The 16,690-nt window shown below is 41.2% G+C and overlaps 1 protein-coding gene across 1 annotated transcript in view; it reads right to left on the reverse strand.

Moving 5' to 3' along the window:
• The window catches only part of CCDC38 (coiled-coil domain containing 38), a 55,195-nt gene that overhangs the window by 21,694 nt on the left and 16,811 nt on the right, over positions 1-16,690 (reverse strand). Inside the window, exons 5-9 of the mRNA XM_032298505.1 lie at positions 11,511-11,575; positions 8,542-8,705; positions 8,371-8,451; positions 4,868-5,025; positions 968-1,066 (exon numbers count right to left, since the gene is read on the reverse strand). Coding sequence (XP_032154396.1) covers positions 968-1,066; positions 4,868-5,025; positions 8,371-8,451; positions 8,542-8,705; positions 11,511-11,575 — 567 coding nt within the window. The remainder of the gene's footprint in view (positions 1-967; positions 1,067-4,867; positions 5,026-8,370; positions 8,452-8,541; positions 8,706-11,510; positions 11,576-16,690) is intronic.

Consider the following 16,690-nt stretch of genomic DNA (forward strand, 5'->3'; position numbering starts at 1 on the left):
TTCAAGAGAATACAGAAATACAGATTTTTTTTAAATGACATCTGCTTTTTTTAAATTTATTATTATTTTTTTGAGGCAGGGTCTCACTCTGTCTCCCAGGCTGGAGTGCAGTGGCATGATCACTGCTCATTGCAGCCTCGATTTGCTGGGCTCAAGTGATTCTCCTACCTCAGCCTCCTGAGCAGCTGGGACTACAGGTGTGCACCACCACATCCAGCTAATTTTTGTATTTTTGGCAGAGATGGGGTTTCACCATGCTGCCCAGGCTGGTCTTGAACTCCTGCGCCAAAGTGTTCCACCTGCCTCAGCCTCCCAGAGTGCTGGGATTGCATGTGTGAGCCACCATGCCTGGCCTACATGTGCTGATTTTTAAACATTGGCCACCAAGCCAAACTACACTAAAACACTGGGGCCAGATAGCACAGCTCAGTGGGCCAAATCTCTGGTCTGAATTTGTGATGCAGAGTGGGAGGAAGAGGGTCATTTCACTTGGAAGGGATGGTGATAGTGAAGGACTTCTCGGAGTTGATGATGGGTAGGTTAGAGCTACCTCGGCTCTAAATTAGTCCTTTTCCCAAGGGTTAATCTCTGAGTCACTGGCCAAAGCCAGTCACCTGGTTGCAAATGGCCAGGTTTTCTAAGCCCTGGGAGTGGGCCTGCCAACAGCAGCAGAAGGCAGGACTGTACCAGACAAACGAGGGGCCCAGCTCGGAGGGACTTCAGGACATGTGCTGGTCAGCCAGTGGCTCAGGTGACTTCTTCCTCTGATCTGTCTATTCTATCCGTTCGCACACCTCTTGGCGTTTTGTGATGACATGAGAGAGAGAACCAGAACCCCTGGCTGCTAAGATTGAGGGTGGGGTGGACACAGCCCTCTGTTTTCCAGGTTGGCTGTAGGCCTCTATCTCCACTTTGAGATGGACACGTTCTCAGGTTTTACCTTCGTGAGTCCCAAATCTCCTTTTACCTTGGCCGTCTCCAACCTGAGAAGCGCCTTCTGAAAGGACGGCTGTCCCCCCAGATTCCTCAAGGATGCCTTCCTTTTTACTTGAATGTAATGATAATTCTAAAAATGGAAAATGAAAAGGAGAGAAAAAGAGAAAGATGGGGGGAAAACACTTCTGAAAAAGAGAGCTTTGTCTCGGGGTGAAGATAGAGTTACTGTCAAAACTTCCAGGGACAGAAATATAAGGTGGAGACATTGTCAACCAGCAAACGCAATATGCAGATGGTAAGGACTGGTCCCTGGGACAGGAGAATGGGTGGGAACTGACCGGTGGGGTGCTGGGAGGTGTCCATTTTCAACATCCATCTGTCCTAACTCCTAAAATCCCAAATGTTAGCTATTCAAGCCTCTGGACTGACAGACTTAACTAGTTTCTGAACATTCTCTATTTAGAAGATGCATTCAGAAGAACTGAATCCTTTTTTTTTTTTTTTGAGATAGAGTCTTGTTCTGTTACTCAGGCTGGAGTTCAGTGGTACCATCACAGCTCGCTGCAGCCTTGACTTCCTGGGCTAAATCCATCCTCCCACCTCAGCCTCCTGAGTAGCTGAGATTACAGGTGTACACCAGTATGCCTGGCTAAGTTTTGTACTTTTTTTGTAGAGATGGGGTTTCACCATGTTGCCCAGGCTGGTCTTCAACTTCTAGGCTCAAGCATTCCACCTGCCTTGGCTTCCCAAATTGTTAGGATTACAGGTGTTAGCCACCACACCTGGCCCCAGAAGGACTGAATCTTAAGTTGTTGAATGCAAGTACTTCTCGGGTTTTTTCCACCACTTAGCTTTAACCAAATGTTATCCTGTGCTCAACACTTTACACATATGACCTAATTTAATCACACTTGGCACAGTGAGAGAGGTAGGGAACCGAGCAGGGAAACCATTAGCAGTGTATTGGTAAAGGTTTAACAACCAAGTCTCTTGAAAGCAAACTCCCCCTGATTTATAGTTTGCCAATTTCTGTGGTGTAAATGCTCCTATCCTGGAGTAGTGGCATCAGTTCTCAGCTGGGCTCCCCCTGGCTCCCCATCCCTGCACTGAATCCTGGAAACTCTCCAGGAAGTAAGCAGAGGCAATCCTAGGGCTCACCTCCCTGGTTTTCCCTCTTCAAGGGATCGCTCTGCTTTGCTGTCCAATGTCTGAAAATTCCTGTTTCATATGCCAGTTTTTCAGGCAAGAGGATATGTCTGGTCTGGTTACCCCAGTGTTAGTTGAAAGTGCAAATCATTCCCTTTGATTTGTGACCCTGCTTTCACTTATTACATCTCTCTTTTTTTTTTTTTTTTTTTGAGACAGGGTCTTGGTCTGTTGCCCAGGCTGGAGTGCAGTGGTAAGATCATGGCTCACTGCAGCTTCCTCCTCCTGGGCCCAAGCAATCCTCCCACCTCAGCCTCCCTAGTGGTAGAACTACAGTTGCGTGCCACCACACTCAGCTAATTTTAAAATTTTTTGTAGAGACGAGGTCTCACTATGTTGCCCAAGCTGGCCTCAAACTCCTGGCTCAAGCAATCCTCCCTCCTTAGCCTCCCAAACTGCTGGGATTATAAGTGTGAGCCGCTGCACCTGGCTTAAATTCTTATATATATGTAACAGGACCCATATCTGGTCCATTGAGCTGACCTAATGCCAGTACACGACTGTTTCGATTACTGAGACTCCATGATATTAAATAAAAGTTTTAAGGATTTGTAATCCTTCTCCCCTTACCTTCCTAATTCGAAAGTATTTGTTTATCTTTCTAGATGAACCTTTGGATTATTGTGCAAAGTTCTCTCCACCCAAGACCCAATTCCCTGACACATTTTTGGTAACATTTTAATTATAATTCCATAAAGCTTATACATTTGTTTTAGGAAATTTGGCAACTTTATAATATCAGTCTATCTGAAAACATGACATAGTTTCTATTTCTCAAAGCTACAGGTCACACACATTAAGGTTATTGTTGTTTTCTTAGATTTAATTTCCTTGTATGTTTCCTTCCTTCCTTCCTTCTTTTCCTTTCTTCCCTCCCTCCCTTTTTCCCTCCCTCCCTCCTTCCTTCCTTCCTTCTTCCTTCTTTCCTTCCTTCCTTCCCTCCCTCCTTTCCCCCTCCCTGCCTCCCTCCCTCCTTCCTGCCTTCTTTCCTTCCTTCCTTCCTGTTCCTCTTTTTTTTGCTTTCTTCTTTCCTTCTTTTTTTGAGATAAGTTGTTTTCTTAGATTTAATATCCTTGTTTCCTTTTCTCTTCCCTTCCCTCCTCTCCTCTCCCCTCCCTTCCTTTCTGTTTCCATTTTCTTAGATTTAATTTCCTTGTTTTCTTGCCTTACCTTGCCCTGCCTTGTCTTCCTTTCTTTTTTCTTCTCCTTCCTTCTTTCTTTCCTTCCTTCCTTCCTTCCTTCCTCCTTCCCTCCTTCCCTCCTTCCTTCCTTTCTTTCCTTCCTTCCATCTTTCTTTTATTTTCTTTTCTTCTCCTCTCTCTCTCTCTCTCTCTTTCTAGACAGGGTCTCACTCCTGTCACCCAGGCTGGAGTGTAGTGGTGTACACACATGACTCACTGCAACCTCGACTTCCTGGGTTCAGGTGATCCTGTCACCTCAGCCTCCTGAGTAGCTGGGAGGTGCAATCACCACGCCCAGCTAATTTTTTTTTTTTTTTTTGTAGAGAAAGGGTTTTGCCATGTTGCCCAGGCTGGTCCCAAACTCCTAGGCTCAAGTGATCTGACTGCCTTGGCCTCCCAGAATGCTGGAATTACAGAAATGAGCCACCATGTCCCACCTTCTTGTGTATTTTCTAATTAATAAAGGTGGTTTACTTAGATTAATATGTTAGGTTAAAAAAAAACATAAATGACAGCCAAGGCGGGGGGGGATCAGCAAAGCCAGGCAGATCATGAGATCAAGAGACTGAGACCAGCCTGGTCAACATAATGAAACACCATCTCTACTAAAAATACAAAAATTAGCTGGGTGTGGTGGTATGCACCTGTAATCCCAGCTACTTGGGAGGCTGAGGCATAAGAATCGCTTGAACCTGGGAGGTAGAGGTTGCAGTGAGCTGAGATTAACGTTATTACACTCCAGCCTGGGTGACAGAGCGAGACTCCGTCTCAGAAAAAAACAAAACAAAACAAAACAAAAAACCACATAAATGACTTTGTGTCTGTTTAAAGAATCCTTTAATAAAATCAAATAGTCTCTCAGGTTTTTAGAGGGGATTTCTAGATATGCTACCATATCAGTTGCAATTAATGTATTTTCTCTTTCCCCATGCATATATTTTTATTGCTTTATGCTACACTTTGGATATTTGACCCTCCAAATCTCATGGTGGAATTTGATCCACAGTGTCAGAGGTGGGGCTTAGTGACAGAGGCTTAGGTCAGGGGGTAGACCCCTTGTGAATGGCTTGGTGCAATCCTGACAGCAACGAGTGAGTTCTTGCTCTCTTGGTTCCCACAAGAGCTCCTTGTTGAAAGAGCCTGGCACCTGCTCCCCTCCTGTTTGCTTCTCCTCACACCACGTGATCTCTGCACACGTTTCCCTCCTGCCATGAGTGGAAGCAGCCTGAAGCCCCTGCTGGAAATAATGTTGGCGCCACACTTCTTGTACAGCCAGCAGAACTGTGAACCAAATAAACCTCTTTTCTTTACAAATTGCCTAGCCTTGAGTGTTCCTCTATAGCAACACAGATGGACAAAGAGACTTTATATCTGAATAGCCCAAGTTTCTAAATTAAGGATATACAATAACAGAGATTGTGAAAATCTTTGTTTAGGTTCTGCTTTTTAAAAAATCTGTTTAAATAAATACAAATAAACATTGAAGCAGATTATTTTAGAGTTAAGGATATTTACTTCATGAAAGTTGAGAATAAGTAACTTACTTGTTAATATTTTGGGAAGGTTGATATTTGCTTGACTTTTTGATGCCTGTGCTCTTTTTAGTGCTTGCTGGATTTGCCAGTGCTTTGGAGACAATTGCAGCAGAAAAATACCATATTTCATGTACTCCTTGAGGAGGAATTCTGTTTTTGCTATTTCACTACTCAAAAGAAACAGAGATATGATTAGGTATATCTATGAGAAAGCATGTTCATGAAAAAGAATTTTTACAAAATTATTTCTCTTGATTATGTACTTGAATTAATAATTTAATTATCAAAAAGGATAAATATGGCCATAAAAATATGGGATTCAGTGAAATATGGAATGGGATGAAAGAAAACTCTAGGAATGCCATTTAAATAAAACATGTCCAAGGATATGCACACATAGAATTGACATGATAGTTTTACCCAGCTTATTTATTATTTCTGTGGGAAATACTGTATTGAGTTTTAGGCATAGGGAGAAATTAGAAGGTAGCAAAAGGGCTGGGTGCGGTGGCTCATGCCTGTAATCCCAGCACTTTGGGAGGCCAACATGGGCGGATCACCTGAGATCAGGAGTTCAAGGCCAGCCTGGCCAACATGGTGAAAACCCCGTCTCTACTAAAAATACAAAAAATTGGCCAGGCACCATGACTCACGCTTGTAATCCCAGCACTTCGGGAGGCCAAAGCAGGTGGATCACTTGAGGTCAGAAGTTCAAGACCAGCCTGGCCACCATAGTGAAATCCCATCTCTACTAAGAATACAAAAATTAGCCAGACATGGTGGCGGGCGCCTGTAATCCAAGCTGCTCAGGAGGCTGAGGCAGAAGAATTGCTTAAACCCAAAAGGCGGAAGTTGCAGTGAGCTGAGATCACACCACGGTACTCCAGGCTGGGCGATAGAGCAAGATTCCGTATCAGAAAAAAGAAAAAGGAGAAGGTAGCAAGAGATGGTACATTTGTAACGAGAAGAAAGAAACTAACATTTAATGAGCATCTACTACTATAGGCAGGACACACTACAGACACAGGCTTATCCTCGGGCCAGCACTTTAAAATAGGTACTATTATTCTTATCTTGGAAAGGAGATGTAAATGGTAGAACCAGTTCTCAAGCCTAGGTCTGTCTGACTCAGATGCCCATGCTCTTGCCAATACTGAGTGACTTGGACCAAAAGCTTTTGCCCGGCTTCACACTGCCTGACAGTATTATGTTACAAAGTTGACAAAGAGGGATGTTAAAATAACAAAAGAAGGCCCACTTGAAAGGGAGCCCCCAATCCTTTATCTTTCAGAGCCTTCATTACTCACACCGTCACCAATACCCTTATCAAGAGTACTTCATATCCATGTTCTCAGCTTTAATACTTCTGTGAGAGCCTTCCTTCAGTCCTGGTGTGAGAGTGATTTTCAAGGGTCAGTAAATGGCTGCCTCACGCATCACCAGCTGGAAGAATTGATGGGAGCCTTTCATTCTACCACTGCCTTGGTTTTAGATTGAAATCCTCCCAGATATGCTACAAAGAACACTGGGTGACAATTGGCTGGAATGATACAGCTTCCAAGCAAAAGCTTCAGAAGATGCTCCCCTTCCCGTTCCAACACTGCCTATAGGGGAGGACTCCTGGGGCCATCTCAAGCCCATAAAGAGAGAAGAGCACCTGCTACCCTCACGTCACTGCAAGCTTGTGTTTCATGATCTCCTGCACCTTTCTAGGAAGATGTGACACATAAACGATCAAAAGTTCTTTTCGGCAGGGCTGTTTGGAGGATTCAACTCGGTGGCTATTGTGCATAAATGCAGTGCTTTGCACAAAAGTAGTAGAGGCTGCTACTCTAGCTCTAGAAATAGTCTACAAATGGATAGAATCTGCTAATTGCATTAGGGGGTGAAAGAGAGAAGGAAATTCTCCATCTTGATGCACTGTCAGCTTTAGGCTCCTAAAACAGAAGAGCCTGCTGTAGCCAGAATGTGAAACACACATTCTGTTAGTGCAGTTGGTTTCAGAGAAACCACCATCCAGTTCATTTGCTTCATTTCAGACTAGCTTGTCTGAAGGATCTAAGAAGCCTAGGGCTTAGGTCTAGAGGAGAGAGAGGTAAGCATCAAGTTCTCAAAAAGGAAAAGTAAATTTTAGCATTGACCTGATACCAGCACTACAATGTCTTCTGAATCATGAAATTACTGTCCAAAAATGATGACAGAAGGAAGCTTCTTTAGCTACTTAATATTAGTTAGGCTGGGCGTGGTGGCTCACACCTGTAATCCCAGCACTTTGGGAGGCCAGGAGTTCGAGACTAGCCTGGCTAACATGGTGGAACCCTGTTTCTTCTAAAAATACAAACAATTAGCCGGGTGTGGTGGTTCACGCCTGTAATTCCAGCTACTTGGGAGTCTGAGACGGGAGAATTGCTTGAAACCAGGAGGCAGAAGTTGCAGTCAATCAAGATTGCACCATTGCACTCCAGCTTGGACAAGAGAGAAACTCCATCTCAAAAAAAAAATTAGTTCAAGTCAGTTTCTTTGACCATAGAAGGAAACATCCAAGTTTGAAAAAGAGTGACAGATGGTACAATTTTATCCCAACTCCTGCTCCAATACGTTTTTCTCTTTATAGATCTTAGTTTTTAATTGTTATCTATTTTTATTAGAGATGGGGTCCTACTGTGTTGCTCGGACTTCACTTGAACTCCTGGGCTCAAGCGATCCTCCCGCCTCAGCTTCCAAAGGAGCTGAGAGGTGAGCAGTGTGCCCAGCAGCTCTTAGTTTATAATAGCAATGCTAGTTTCTACAAAGTGTTAAGAATAAATATAAAAAATATTTATATGATAATTATAGAATGAATCCCAATTTCAGAGATGTTAAAATGCTGGGAGAGAACATGTCTCAGAATGAATGAAAAAGTACAATCAGACTAAACCAAAAGTGTAAAAAGAAAATGAATGAATGAATGAAGGGCACTTAGACAACAATTTATTGTTTATTCCTAACATTGTTTTGCTTCAACTAATTTTTTTTGCTTCTGTATCTACAAGTTAGAGAGGCTTTCCAGCCAGAAGCCACATTCTGTCCCGATACCCAGGCAGGAAGAAATCTTGATAGATCAAGATTATTAGGTCTTACATGGCATGAATAGGATGGTTTTTTAGTTGGTTTGTTTTAGACGGAGTCTTGCTCTGTCACCCAGGCTGGAGTGCAGTGGCGCAATCTCGGCTCACTGCAATCTCTGCCTCCTGTGTTCAAGAGATTATCCTGCCTCAGCCTCCTGAGTAGCTGGGACTACAGTTGCACGGCACCACACCAGCTAATTTTTGCATTTTTTTAGTAGACATGGAGTTTCACCAAGTTGGCCAGGATGGTCTCAATCTCTTGACCTTGTGATCCACCCACCTTGCCCTCCCAAAGCACTGGGATTACAGGCGTGAGCCACGGTGTCCAGCCCAGGTCTTATCTGGCACAAATAGGTTTTAATGTGCCGGGAAATCTGGCCACAAGAAGGTGGAGCCCGCCCTCACCTTTTCACTGCTTGTACCTCCATGCTTGCTTTCTTCAGCTCTGCTGTCATTTGGAGTTTGTTTATTGTTTCTTGTGCCGCCCTGAAAAGCAATGAAGATTTGGTAATTGGCTTCTTAGAAACAAACAAACAAAAGAGGTAGGAGGGATTTGGCCAGAGTGATGAAACTAACAATTTCAGAGCGTCTACAGATTCCTGGTCATTTTCTCGAAGGAACTCTTCAAAGGCCAGTGCGTCATGTTGGAGCTTTTTCTCTGCTTTTTCGAGTTGCCTTTCCCTCATTGCTATGCACTTTTCAAACTTTTTGATTGTGTTTCTTTTGGTTGACAAAGCATACTAGGGGCATTGAAGACAGAAGTATAAAAACATTATTCCACATTTCTAGTACATTTCAACAGGTTTATAATACAGGAGAAAGTAGCTTGCACAGCAAGCAAACATTTGTAATAGAAATAATAGCATGCCTAAATCTTGAAGCAATGGACTTCATTTCCTGAAGGAGTTTTTATTTGGGGGACAATTACAAGGGAGACTAATTTCCTTCTCTTACTTTTATGAAGAGCGTCAGTGTTGTTCCAAAAGGGCTCTGCCCCACAAATAAAAAATAGCTGCCTGTTCCTCCAAAGAGCAGGTGCAGCCTGTATTACCTACAGTGTATTACCCCCCAGCACTTTCTGGGAATTGGGAAACTGGACTGTCTGCAGCCACAAAAGCTACCAGCTTCTCCGCCAATAAGAAGACCATGGGAGAAAGCAGTAACTCTGCCATGCCAGTGGAGCATCCCTAGGTGCCAGCCCAAGGGTGCCATGTCTAACTATAATCAAAGAGGCCTGTCTAGATCCCCAAACACAACTTTGACATCTGCCTTCTATTTACTTCTATTTTTTTTTAGTCTATTTACTTCTATTTTTTTTTAGTACAGAATATAAGAATCCACTTGGTGTTTTTGTTTTGATTTGTTTTTGAGACAGGGTCTCTGTCACCCAGGCTAGAGTGCAGTGGGGTGATCTTGGCTCATGGCAGCTTCGACGACCCAAGCTCAAGCAATCCTCCCACCTCAGCCGCTCAGGTAGCTGGTACTTGTAGGTACACACCACCATTCCTAGCTAATTTTTGTATTTTTAGTAGAGTATTTTTAGGGTTTTTGCCATGTCGGCCAGGCTGATCTCAAACTCCTGAGCTCAAGCAATCCACCCGCCGTGGCTTCCCACAGTGCTGGGATTACAGGCGTGAGCCACCACACTCAGATCCATTTTGGTTTTTAATGCCATGCAGGAAAAAAACAAATCATAAATAAGGCCACATACATTTATAATATAAATGAATTTAAAATATGGAAATGAGATAATTTTAAATAAATAACAACCAATAATTAGACCCTCCAAGTTTATAACAAAATAATGCTTCAATCATTACTTTATTCACCAATACTTATTGAGTGCCTACTGTGTGTGAGGACTGTTTTAAGGGGTGTAAATTGAGTGACAATCCAAAGAAACATAACTGCTGGCATGGAGTGTCCATTCAGGAAGGAAGCTGATGAAAGCAGGATGGGGTGCTTGTGGACAAGGGCAGGGGGTTGCTATCATGTAGAGAGCAGCCAAGGAAAGTCTCCCTGATGTGGTGAGAATTAAACAGAGACTGGAAGGAAGTAGGAAACCAACCATGAGGATTTCTGTGGGAGGAATATTCCTCCTATTAGGTTGGAGCAAAAGTAATTAATTGCGGCTTTTGTCATTGAAATAGCAAAACCCACAATTACTTTTGCACCAACCTGATATAAAGAAAGGCCTCCATGGCATTAGCCTGGAGGCAAGAGAGTGATTGGTGTGTCCCAGGAACGGCAAGGAGGCCACGGAGGCTGGAGCAGAATGAGCAAGAGAAACAGAAAGGGTTTGAATCATCTCTAGTACACAATACTGAATTCCATAATCCCAAATGATGAAATCCTGAAAGATCAAAATTCTAAAATCCCTAATGTCTAGAATCCTGAAAATCACAATCACAGGATAGTGGCATCATGTGAGACAGAACTATTACCTTGTTATTGCCTTTATTCAGAAGAAAATGGACTTCAGTTGCGTCTCCAAAAAATATATTGACATAATGACAGATTTGGAATTAGGGAACAATCAAAGGCTTCTAAAAGTGAATTTCGATGTGTTATTTATAAAGTTTATTTGATGACTGCAGTTATAAAGCTGGGTGCATAAATTACCAACCAGAGCAATATCCATTTATACATTTTGCTTTTGGACCTATTTCTTTCTGCATATAGTTAGTCTGCTCATAATGGTTACACCTGTGCAATTGTTGTTAGAATGCCTGTGTATTTGTACTGGCAAAAATACGTATGTTGTTATTGCCTATTTCATTGTATAAAGTGGCTTAAGAGAAGGTCTGTCATGTTGTCGTATGTTCTCAAAAAAAAAATCCCCCTTTAAAACTGTAAATAAATGTCTTTTAAAGAATTTTTAAGTTTATGTTTTTCAGAACTCTATTTTTGAGACTTTGATCTTTCAGGATTTCAACATTTGGGATTATGGCATTTTGGGTAGTTGTCTTTTGGGACAAGAGAAAGAGTGGTAGGAGTGAGGTCAGAGAGGGAGCTGGGGACCTTTGGCGGAGGAAGGGCATGATCCTTTCACTGTGTGGAGAACAGAGCAACTGCAGGGCAGCCACAGTAGGGGCAGGAGACCCAGGCTTCGAAGTTATAACAATAATACATGCGATAGACGTTGGTGGCTTGGACTGAAGTGGTAGCTGTGGAGGTCATGAAAAGTAGTCTGATTATGGATACATTTTGAAAAAGAATATTTGAATATTTGAAGATCTATTTGGATGTGGATTGTAAAAACGGGTCAAGGATAACTTCCTGGAACCTTCCGTGCTGGTGATGCATGCTTGGGAGCCAGCCCAAGGCATGTAAATCCTTTCGGGGCAGGTCTTTGCTTTGTTTACTGCTTGGCACATAGTAAACTCTCAGTAAGGATTTTTCAAATTAATGAACACACGAAAAATCCAACCTGTTCAACCAAAAGATTTGGGACGTGTAATAGAAAAGCAGAATGTCAAGGTAAATATTTGACACTATGCAGGAAGTCTTCCATTTGGCTAGGGGAGAAAAGTTATTTTTACTACCTCGAGCAAAAACCTGTCTCTGTGGTCCTTAATAAATTCATGGACAGTCCTTTTTGTGTCTGAACCTGTGAAGAAAGTTGAAATAGACTTAAGTTTAGTTCATCATCCTCAAAAATGCTATATAAAATATAAAATAAAAGCCATATGATTAAATTATTTTGAGATTTTGATCTTTCAGGATTTCAACATTTGGGATTATGGCATTTTGGGCAGTTGTCTTTTGGGACAAGAGAGGGAGTGGTAGGAGTGAGGTCAGAGAGTGAGTATGTATCTGATCTTTAAAAAATGCTACACCTTCAAATAAACCTTTTCCTAACCACTCAAACGGATTTAATAATAGTAATTACAATTTATTTTATGTCCATCATATTCTGGACATAAAATAAAACTTAAAGTTTAAGTGGCTAAACTTCATTACTTACTACTATCCCCATCCAGTCTGTGAAGTCCTGAAGTGTAGAGTTGTCAAAACTCTTATGCAAGGTCACACAGCTAACCTAAGCCTGTGCTGTACCAAGTAAGACTGAACTATTTTAAATCTTAATGTTTGGCCAATCCATTCCTAAAACCAAAGCTCTTAGGCAAAATGTTTTTGGGACCATAAACCAAATTTATGTCAGGAAAGGAAAAGATGACAACTAGTTTTACCATCTAGCAATAGAAAATACCAAACGTTTCTTTTCAAGCTTTTTTCATTCTAGAAATTTATGCATACGCTACATTTCAATAATGTTTGCTTCATAAAAAGCAAAAGAATGTGGCATAAAATAAAATCTCTTAATAAGAATGTAACTATAGCTAGCAGAAGAAAAGAAATAACTAAAATCAGAGCAGAACTAAATGAAACTGAGACTAAAAAATAAAACCATACAAAGGATCAATGAGACAAAAGTTGATTCTTTGAAAGGATAAACAAGATTGACAAAACACTAGCTGGATTAACAAAGAAAAAAGAGAGAAGGTCCAAATAAGCACACTCAGAAATGACAAAGGTAACATTACAGTCAATTCCACAGAAATACAAGAGATCTTCAGAAGCTGTTATGAACACCTGTGCCAACAAACTGGAAAATCTAGAGGAAATGGATAAATTCCTGGAAACACACAACCTCCCAAGATTGAATTAGGAAGAAATTGTAACCCCGAACTAATAATGTGTTCTGAAATTAAATCAGTAATAAAAAAAAAAACCTACCAAACCAAATAAAGCCCTAGGCAAGGCACTGTCTCTAAATAAATTAATAATTCATAAAAATTACATGGAGCCATAAAAGAGCCCAAATAGCCAAAACAATCCTAAGCAAAAAGAACAAAGCTGAACTCATCATATTACTGATTTCAAACTATACTACAAGGCTACAGTAACAAAAACAGCATGGTACTGGTACAAAAATAGACCAGACCGATGGAACAAAATAGAGAACTGAGAAATAAAGCTGCACAACTACAACCAACTGATCTTCAACAAAGTTGACAGTAATAAATAATGGGAAGAGGATCCCCTTTTCAATAAATGGCACTGGGAAAACTGGCTAGCCACATGCAGAAGAATGAAACTAGACCCCTCCTTCTTACCATATAAAAAACTTAAGAGGGGTTCAAGACTTCAATATAAGACCTCCAACTATACAAATCCCAAAAGAAAACCTGTGTCATACTCTTCTGGACATTGGCCCAGGCAAAGTTCTCAAAACCAAATGCAACAAAAATAAAAATTGGCAATTCAGACCTAATTTAAGTAAAGAGCTTCTGCACAGCAAAAAAAAAAAAAAAAAAACAAACAAACCAAAAAAAAACCACCTATCAACAGACTAAACAAACAACCTATAGCATAGGAGAAAATATTTGCAAGCTATGCATTCAACAAAGGCCTAATATCCAGAATCTATAAGGAACTTAAACAAATGAACAAAAACAACAACAAAAAACCAGGCACACTAAAAAGCAGGCAAAAAAAAAAAGACATACAAATGACCAACAAACTGGAAAGAACGCCTAACATTGCCAATAATCAGAGAAATGCAAACCAAAATCACAATGAGATGCCATCTCACACTCGTCAGAATGGCTATGATTAAAAAGTAAAATAACAGATGACTAGGTTTCAGAGAAAATGGAACGCTTATACACTGTTGATGGAAATATGCCGCTAGTTCAGCCCCTGTGGAAAGCAGTTTGGAGGTTTTTCAAAGAACTAAAAATAGGACTATCATCCAACTCAGCAATCCTGTTACTGGGTATCTACCCAAAAGAAAATAAATTGTTCTACCAAAAAGACACCTGCACGTGTATGTTCATCCCAACACTGTTAACCTTAGCACACACAGGGACTCAACCTAGATGCCCATCAACAGTGGACTGGATAAAGAAAATGTGGTACATGTACACCATGGAATACTATGCAGCGGTGAACAAAGAATGAAAGCATGTCCATTGCAGCAACATGGATAGAGCTGGAAGTCATTCTCCAAAGTGAATTAACAGAGAAACAGAAAAGCAAATACTGCATGTTCTCACTTACAAGTGGGAGCTAAACATTGCATACACATGGACATAAAGACAGGAATAATAGACACTGAGGCCTCGTGAAGCAGGGAGGAAGGGAGGGGAGCAAGGCTTGAAAAACTTTCTATTGGGTACCATGTTCACTATTTGGGTGATGCAATCAATAGAAGCCCAACGCTCAGCACCATGCAACATACCCTTGTAACAAACCTACACATGTACCCCCTGAATCTAAAGTTTAAGAATTTAAATATTCTCTCCTACATGGAAGCTAAAAAATTGACCTCATAGAAGTAGAGGGTAGAATAGTAGTCACTAGAAGCAGGGAAGGATGGGGGTGGGGATAAGAGGTTGGTTAACAGATACACAAGTACAGCTAGACAGCAGGAGTAAGTTCTAGTGTGAGATAGCGCTGTAAAATGACTCTAGTTAATAATTTTGTTACATATTTTCAAATAACTAGAAGAATGGATTTTGAATGTTCCCAACACAAATAAATGATAAATGTTTAAGGTGATGAATATGATAATTACTCCAATTTGATTACGACGCAGTCTATACATGTACTGAAACATCACACCGTTCCCCATCAATATGTATGATTATTATGGGTCAATTAAAAATAGTAATAAAAGCAGGGCCAGGCCCAGTGGCTCATGCCTATAATCCCAGCACTTTGGGAGGCTGAGGTGAGTGGATCACTTCAGGCCAGGAGTTTGAGACCAGCCTCGACAGCATGGCAATACCCTGTCTCTACAAAAATATACAAAACTTAGCCAGGTGCGGTTGCAGGTGCCTGTAGTCCCAGCTACTTAGGAGGGGGTGCTAAGGTGGGAGGATCATTTGAGCCAGAAAATCAAGGCTGTAGTGAGTCATGATCATGCTACTACACTCCAGCCTGGGTGACAAAGTGGGACATTCTCTCAAAAATTAATAATAAAAGCAAAAAAAAAAGCAAATAGAAATAGAAAACAGTATTTCCAAGTGACCACTGAACCTGTGCTGCCTAGGAGGCCCACGTCTTCCTGGGTCATATTTGACCTTCACCTCTTACTAGCTGTGAGAACATGAGTAAATTACCCTCGTTCTATGCCTCAGTTTCCTCATTTGTGAAATGAGGATACTGCCTATGGCCGACTATGTTATTGTTCCCAAATACATGTGGCCCCTCTCTGTGAGAGGGTTCTCTTTCCCCACTAAGTTGGTGTCAGGCTTGCCTATTGAAAGATTCACCCCAGGGAATGGGATTGGATGGGATTTATACTGCCTCCAGGAAGAAGCTTCAAGAACCACCACCTGTTTTTCTCCTTTCTCCCTTTGCTGTAACTCCAGCAACACCCTAGGCAGGAACTGTTCTTTCAGCAGAAGACCCGGTGAAAGGCACCCACACTGATAAGTGAAGGATAATTAAACCTCTGTTATTGGAAGCCGCTGAAATTTAGGAGTGGTTTATTACCAAAGCAAAGTAAGCCTGGGCAGATTCACTCCTCTACTTCATAGTGGTGTTGTGAGAGGGAAATGATACAATATATTACAAAAACACATAGTAATTTCTTAATCAGTGTTAGCGGCTATGATTTAAACAATACAATTGGGATGAGTAAGCATTTAATTTCTCAAAGTTAGTAATGGCAACAATGATTATTATAATCATTAATAAATGTTAATTGGGAGGTAACAAACAAGTTTTGGAGTCAGACAGGTTTTGGCTTGAATTCTACACCCACTGAGAGACTCCAAATTAGTGACAGACTCCATGAGCTACTTTCATCAGACACAAAAAGGAGGCAAAAATATTTAACAATTTTTTGTAGAGGATTAAATAAAATGCATATGAAATCAATCAGCGCGTATCACACAGCTGTCTTTTGAATAGATTTTAAAACTTTAGGCTGGGCGTGGTGAGCCATGCCTGTAATCCTAGCATTTTGGGAGACCGAGGTGGGTAGATCACTTGAGCCCAGGAGTTCGAGACTACCCTGGCTAACATGGCAAAACCCCGTCTCTACTAAAAATACAAAAATATTAGCCAGGTGTGGTGGCATGCACCTGTAGTCCCAGCTACTCAAAGGCTGAGACATGAGAATTGCTTAAACCTGGGAGACAGAGGTTGCAGTGAGCCAAGATTGCACCAACGCACTCCAGCCTGGGTGACAGAGCAAAACAAAACTACTTTAAATTACAGTAATCACTGACATTCATAAAAATAGAGAGCCATATAATGTTCCCCTGTGTACCTGTCACCTACTTCAACATTATCGGCATTTTACCAATCTTGTCTCATTTATTGCCACCTTCCTTAATGTCTCCCTCCCTGGAATATTTCAAAGCAAATCCAAGCCTTTGTATCATTTCATCCATAAATATTTTAATATGTAACTCTAGCAGATAAAAAGTTTTAAATCATAAGGGTAATACCACCATCACCCCTAACAAAATGAACTATTCCTTAGTGTCGTTTTATATACAGTCTGCGTTCAAATCTTCCCGGTTGTCTTAAAAATACCTTGTTGGAATTTTAAAAATTAAAATCTAAACATTTTCTGGTAAGGATCCTAAAGTCTCTCTCTCTTTTTTTTTTTTTTTTTTTTTTGAGACAGAGTCTCACTAACTTGGCTCACCGCAACCTCCGCCTCCCGGGTTAAAGCGATTCTCCTGCCTCAGCCTTCCAAGTA

The sequence above is a fragment of the Sapajus apella genome, unplaced genomic scaffold, assembly GCF_009761245.1.
Source record: "Sapajus apella isolate SASKATOON/1434 unplaced genomic scaffold, GSC_monkey_1.0 scaffold2, whole genome shotgun sequence".
Classification (NCBI taxonomy): domain Eukaryota; kingdom Metazoa; phylum Chordata; class Mammalia; order Primates; family Cebidae; genus Sapajus; species Sapajus apella.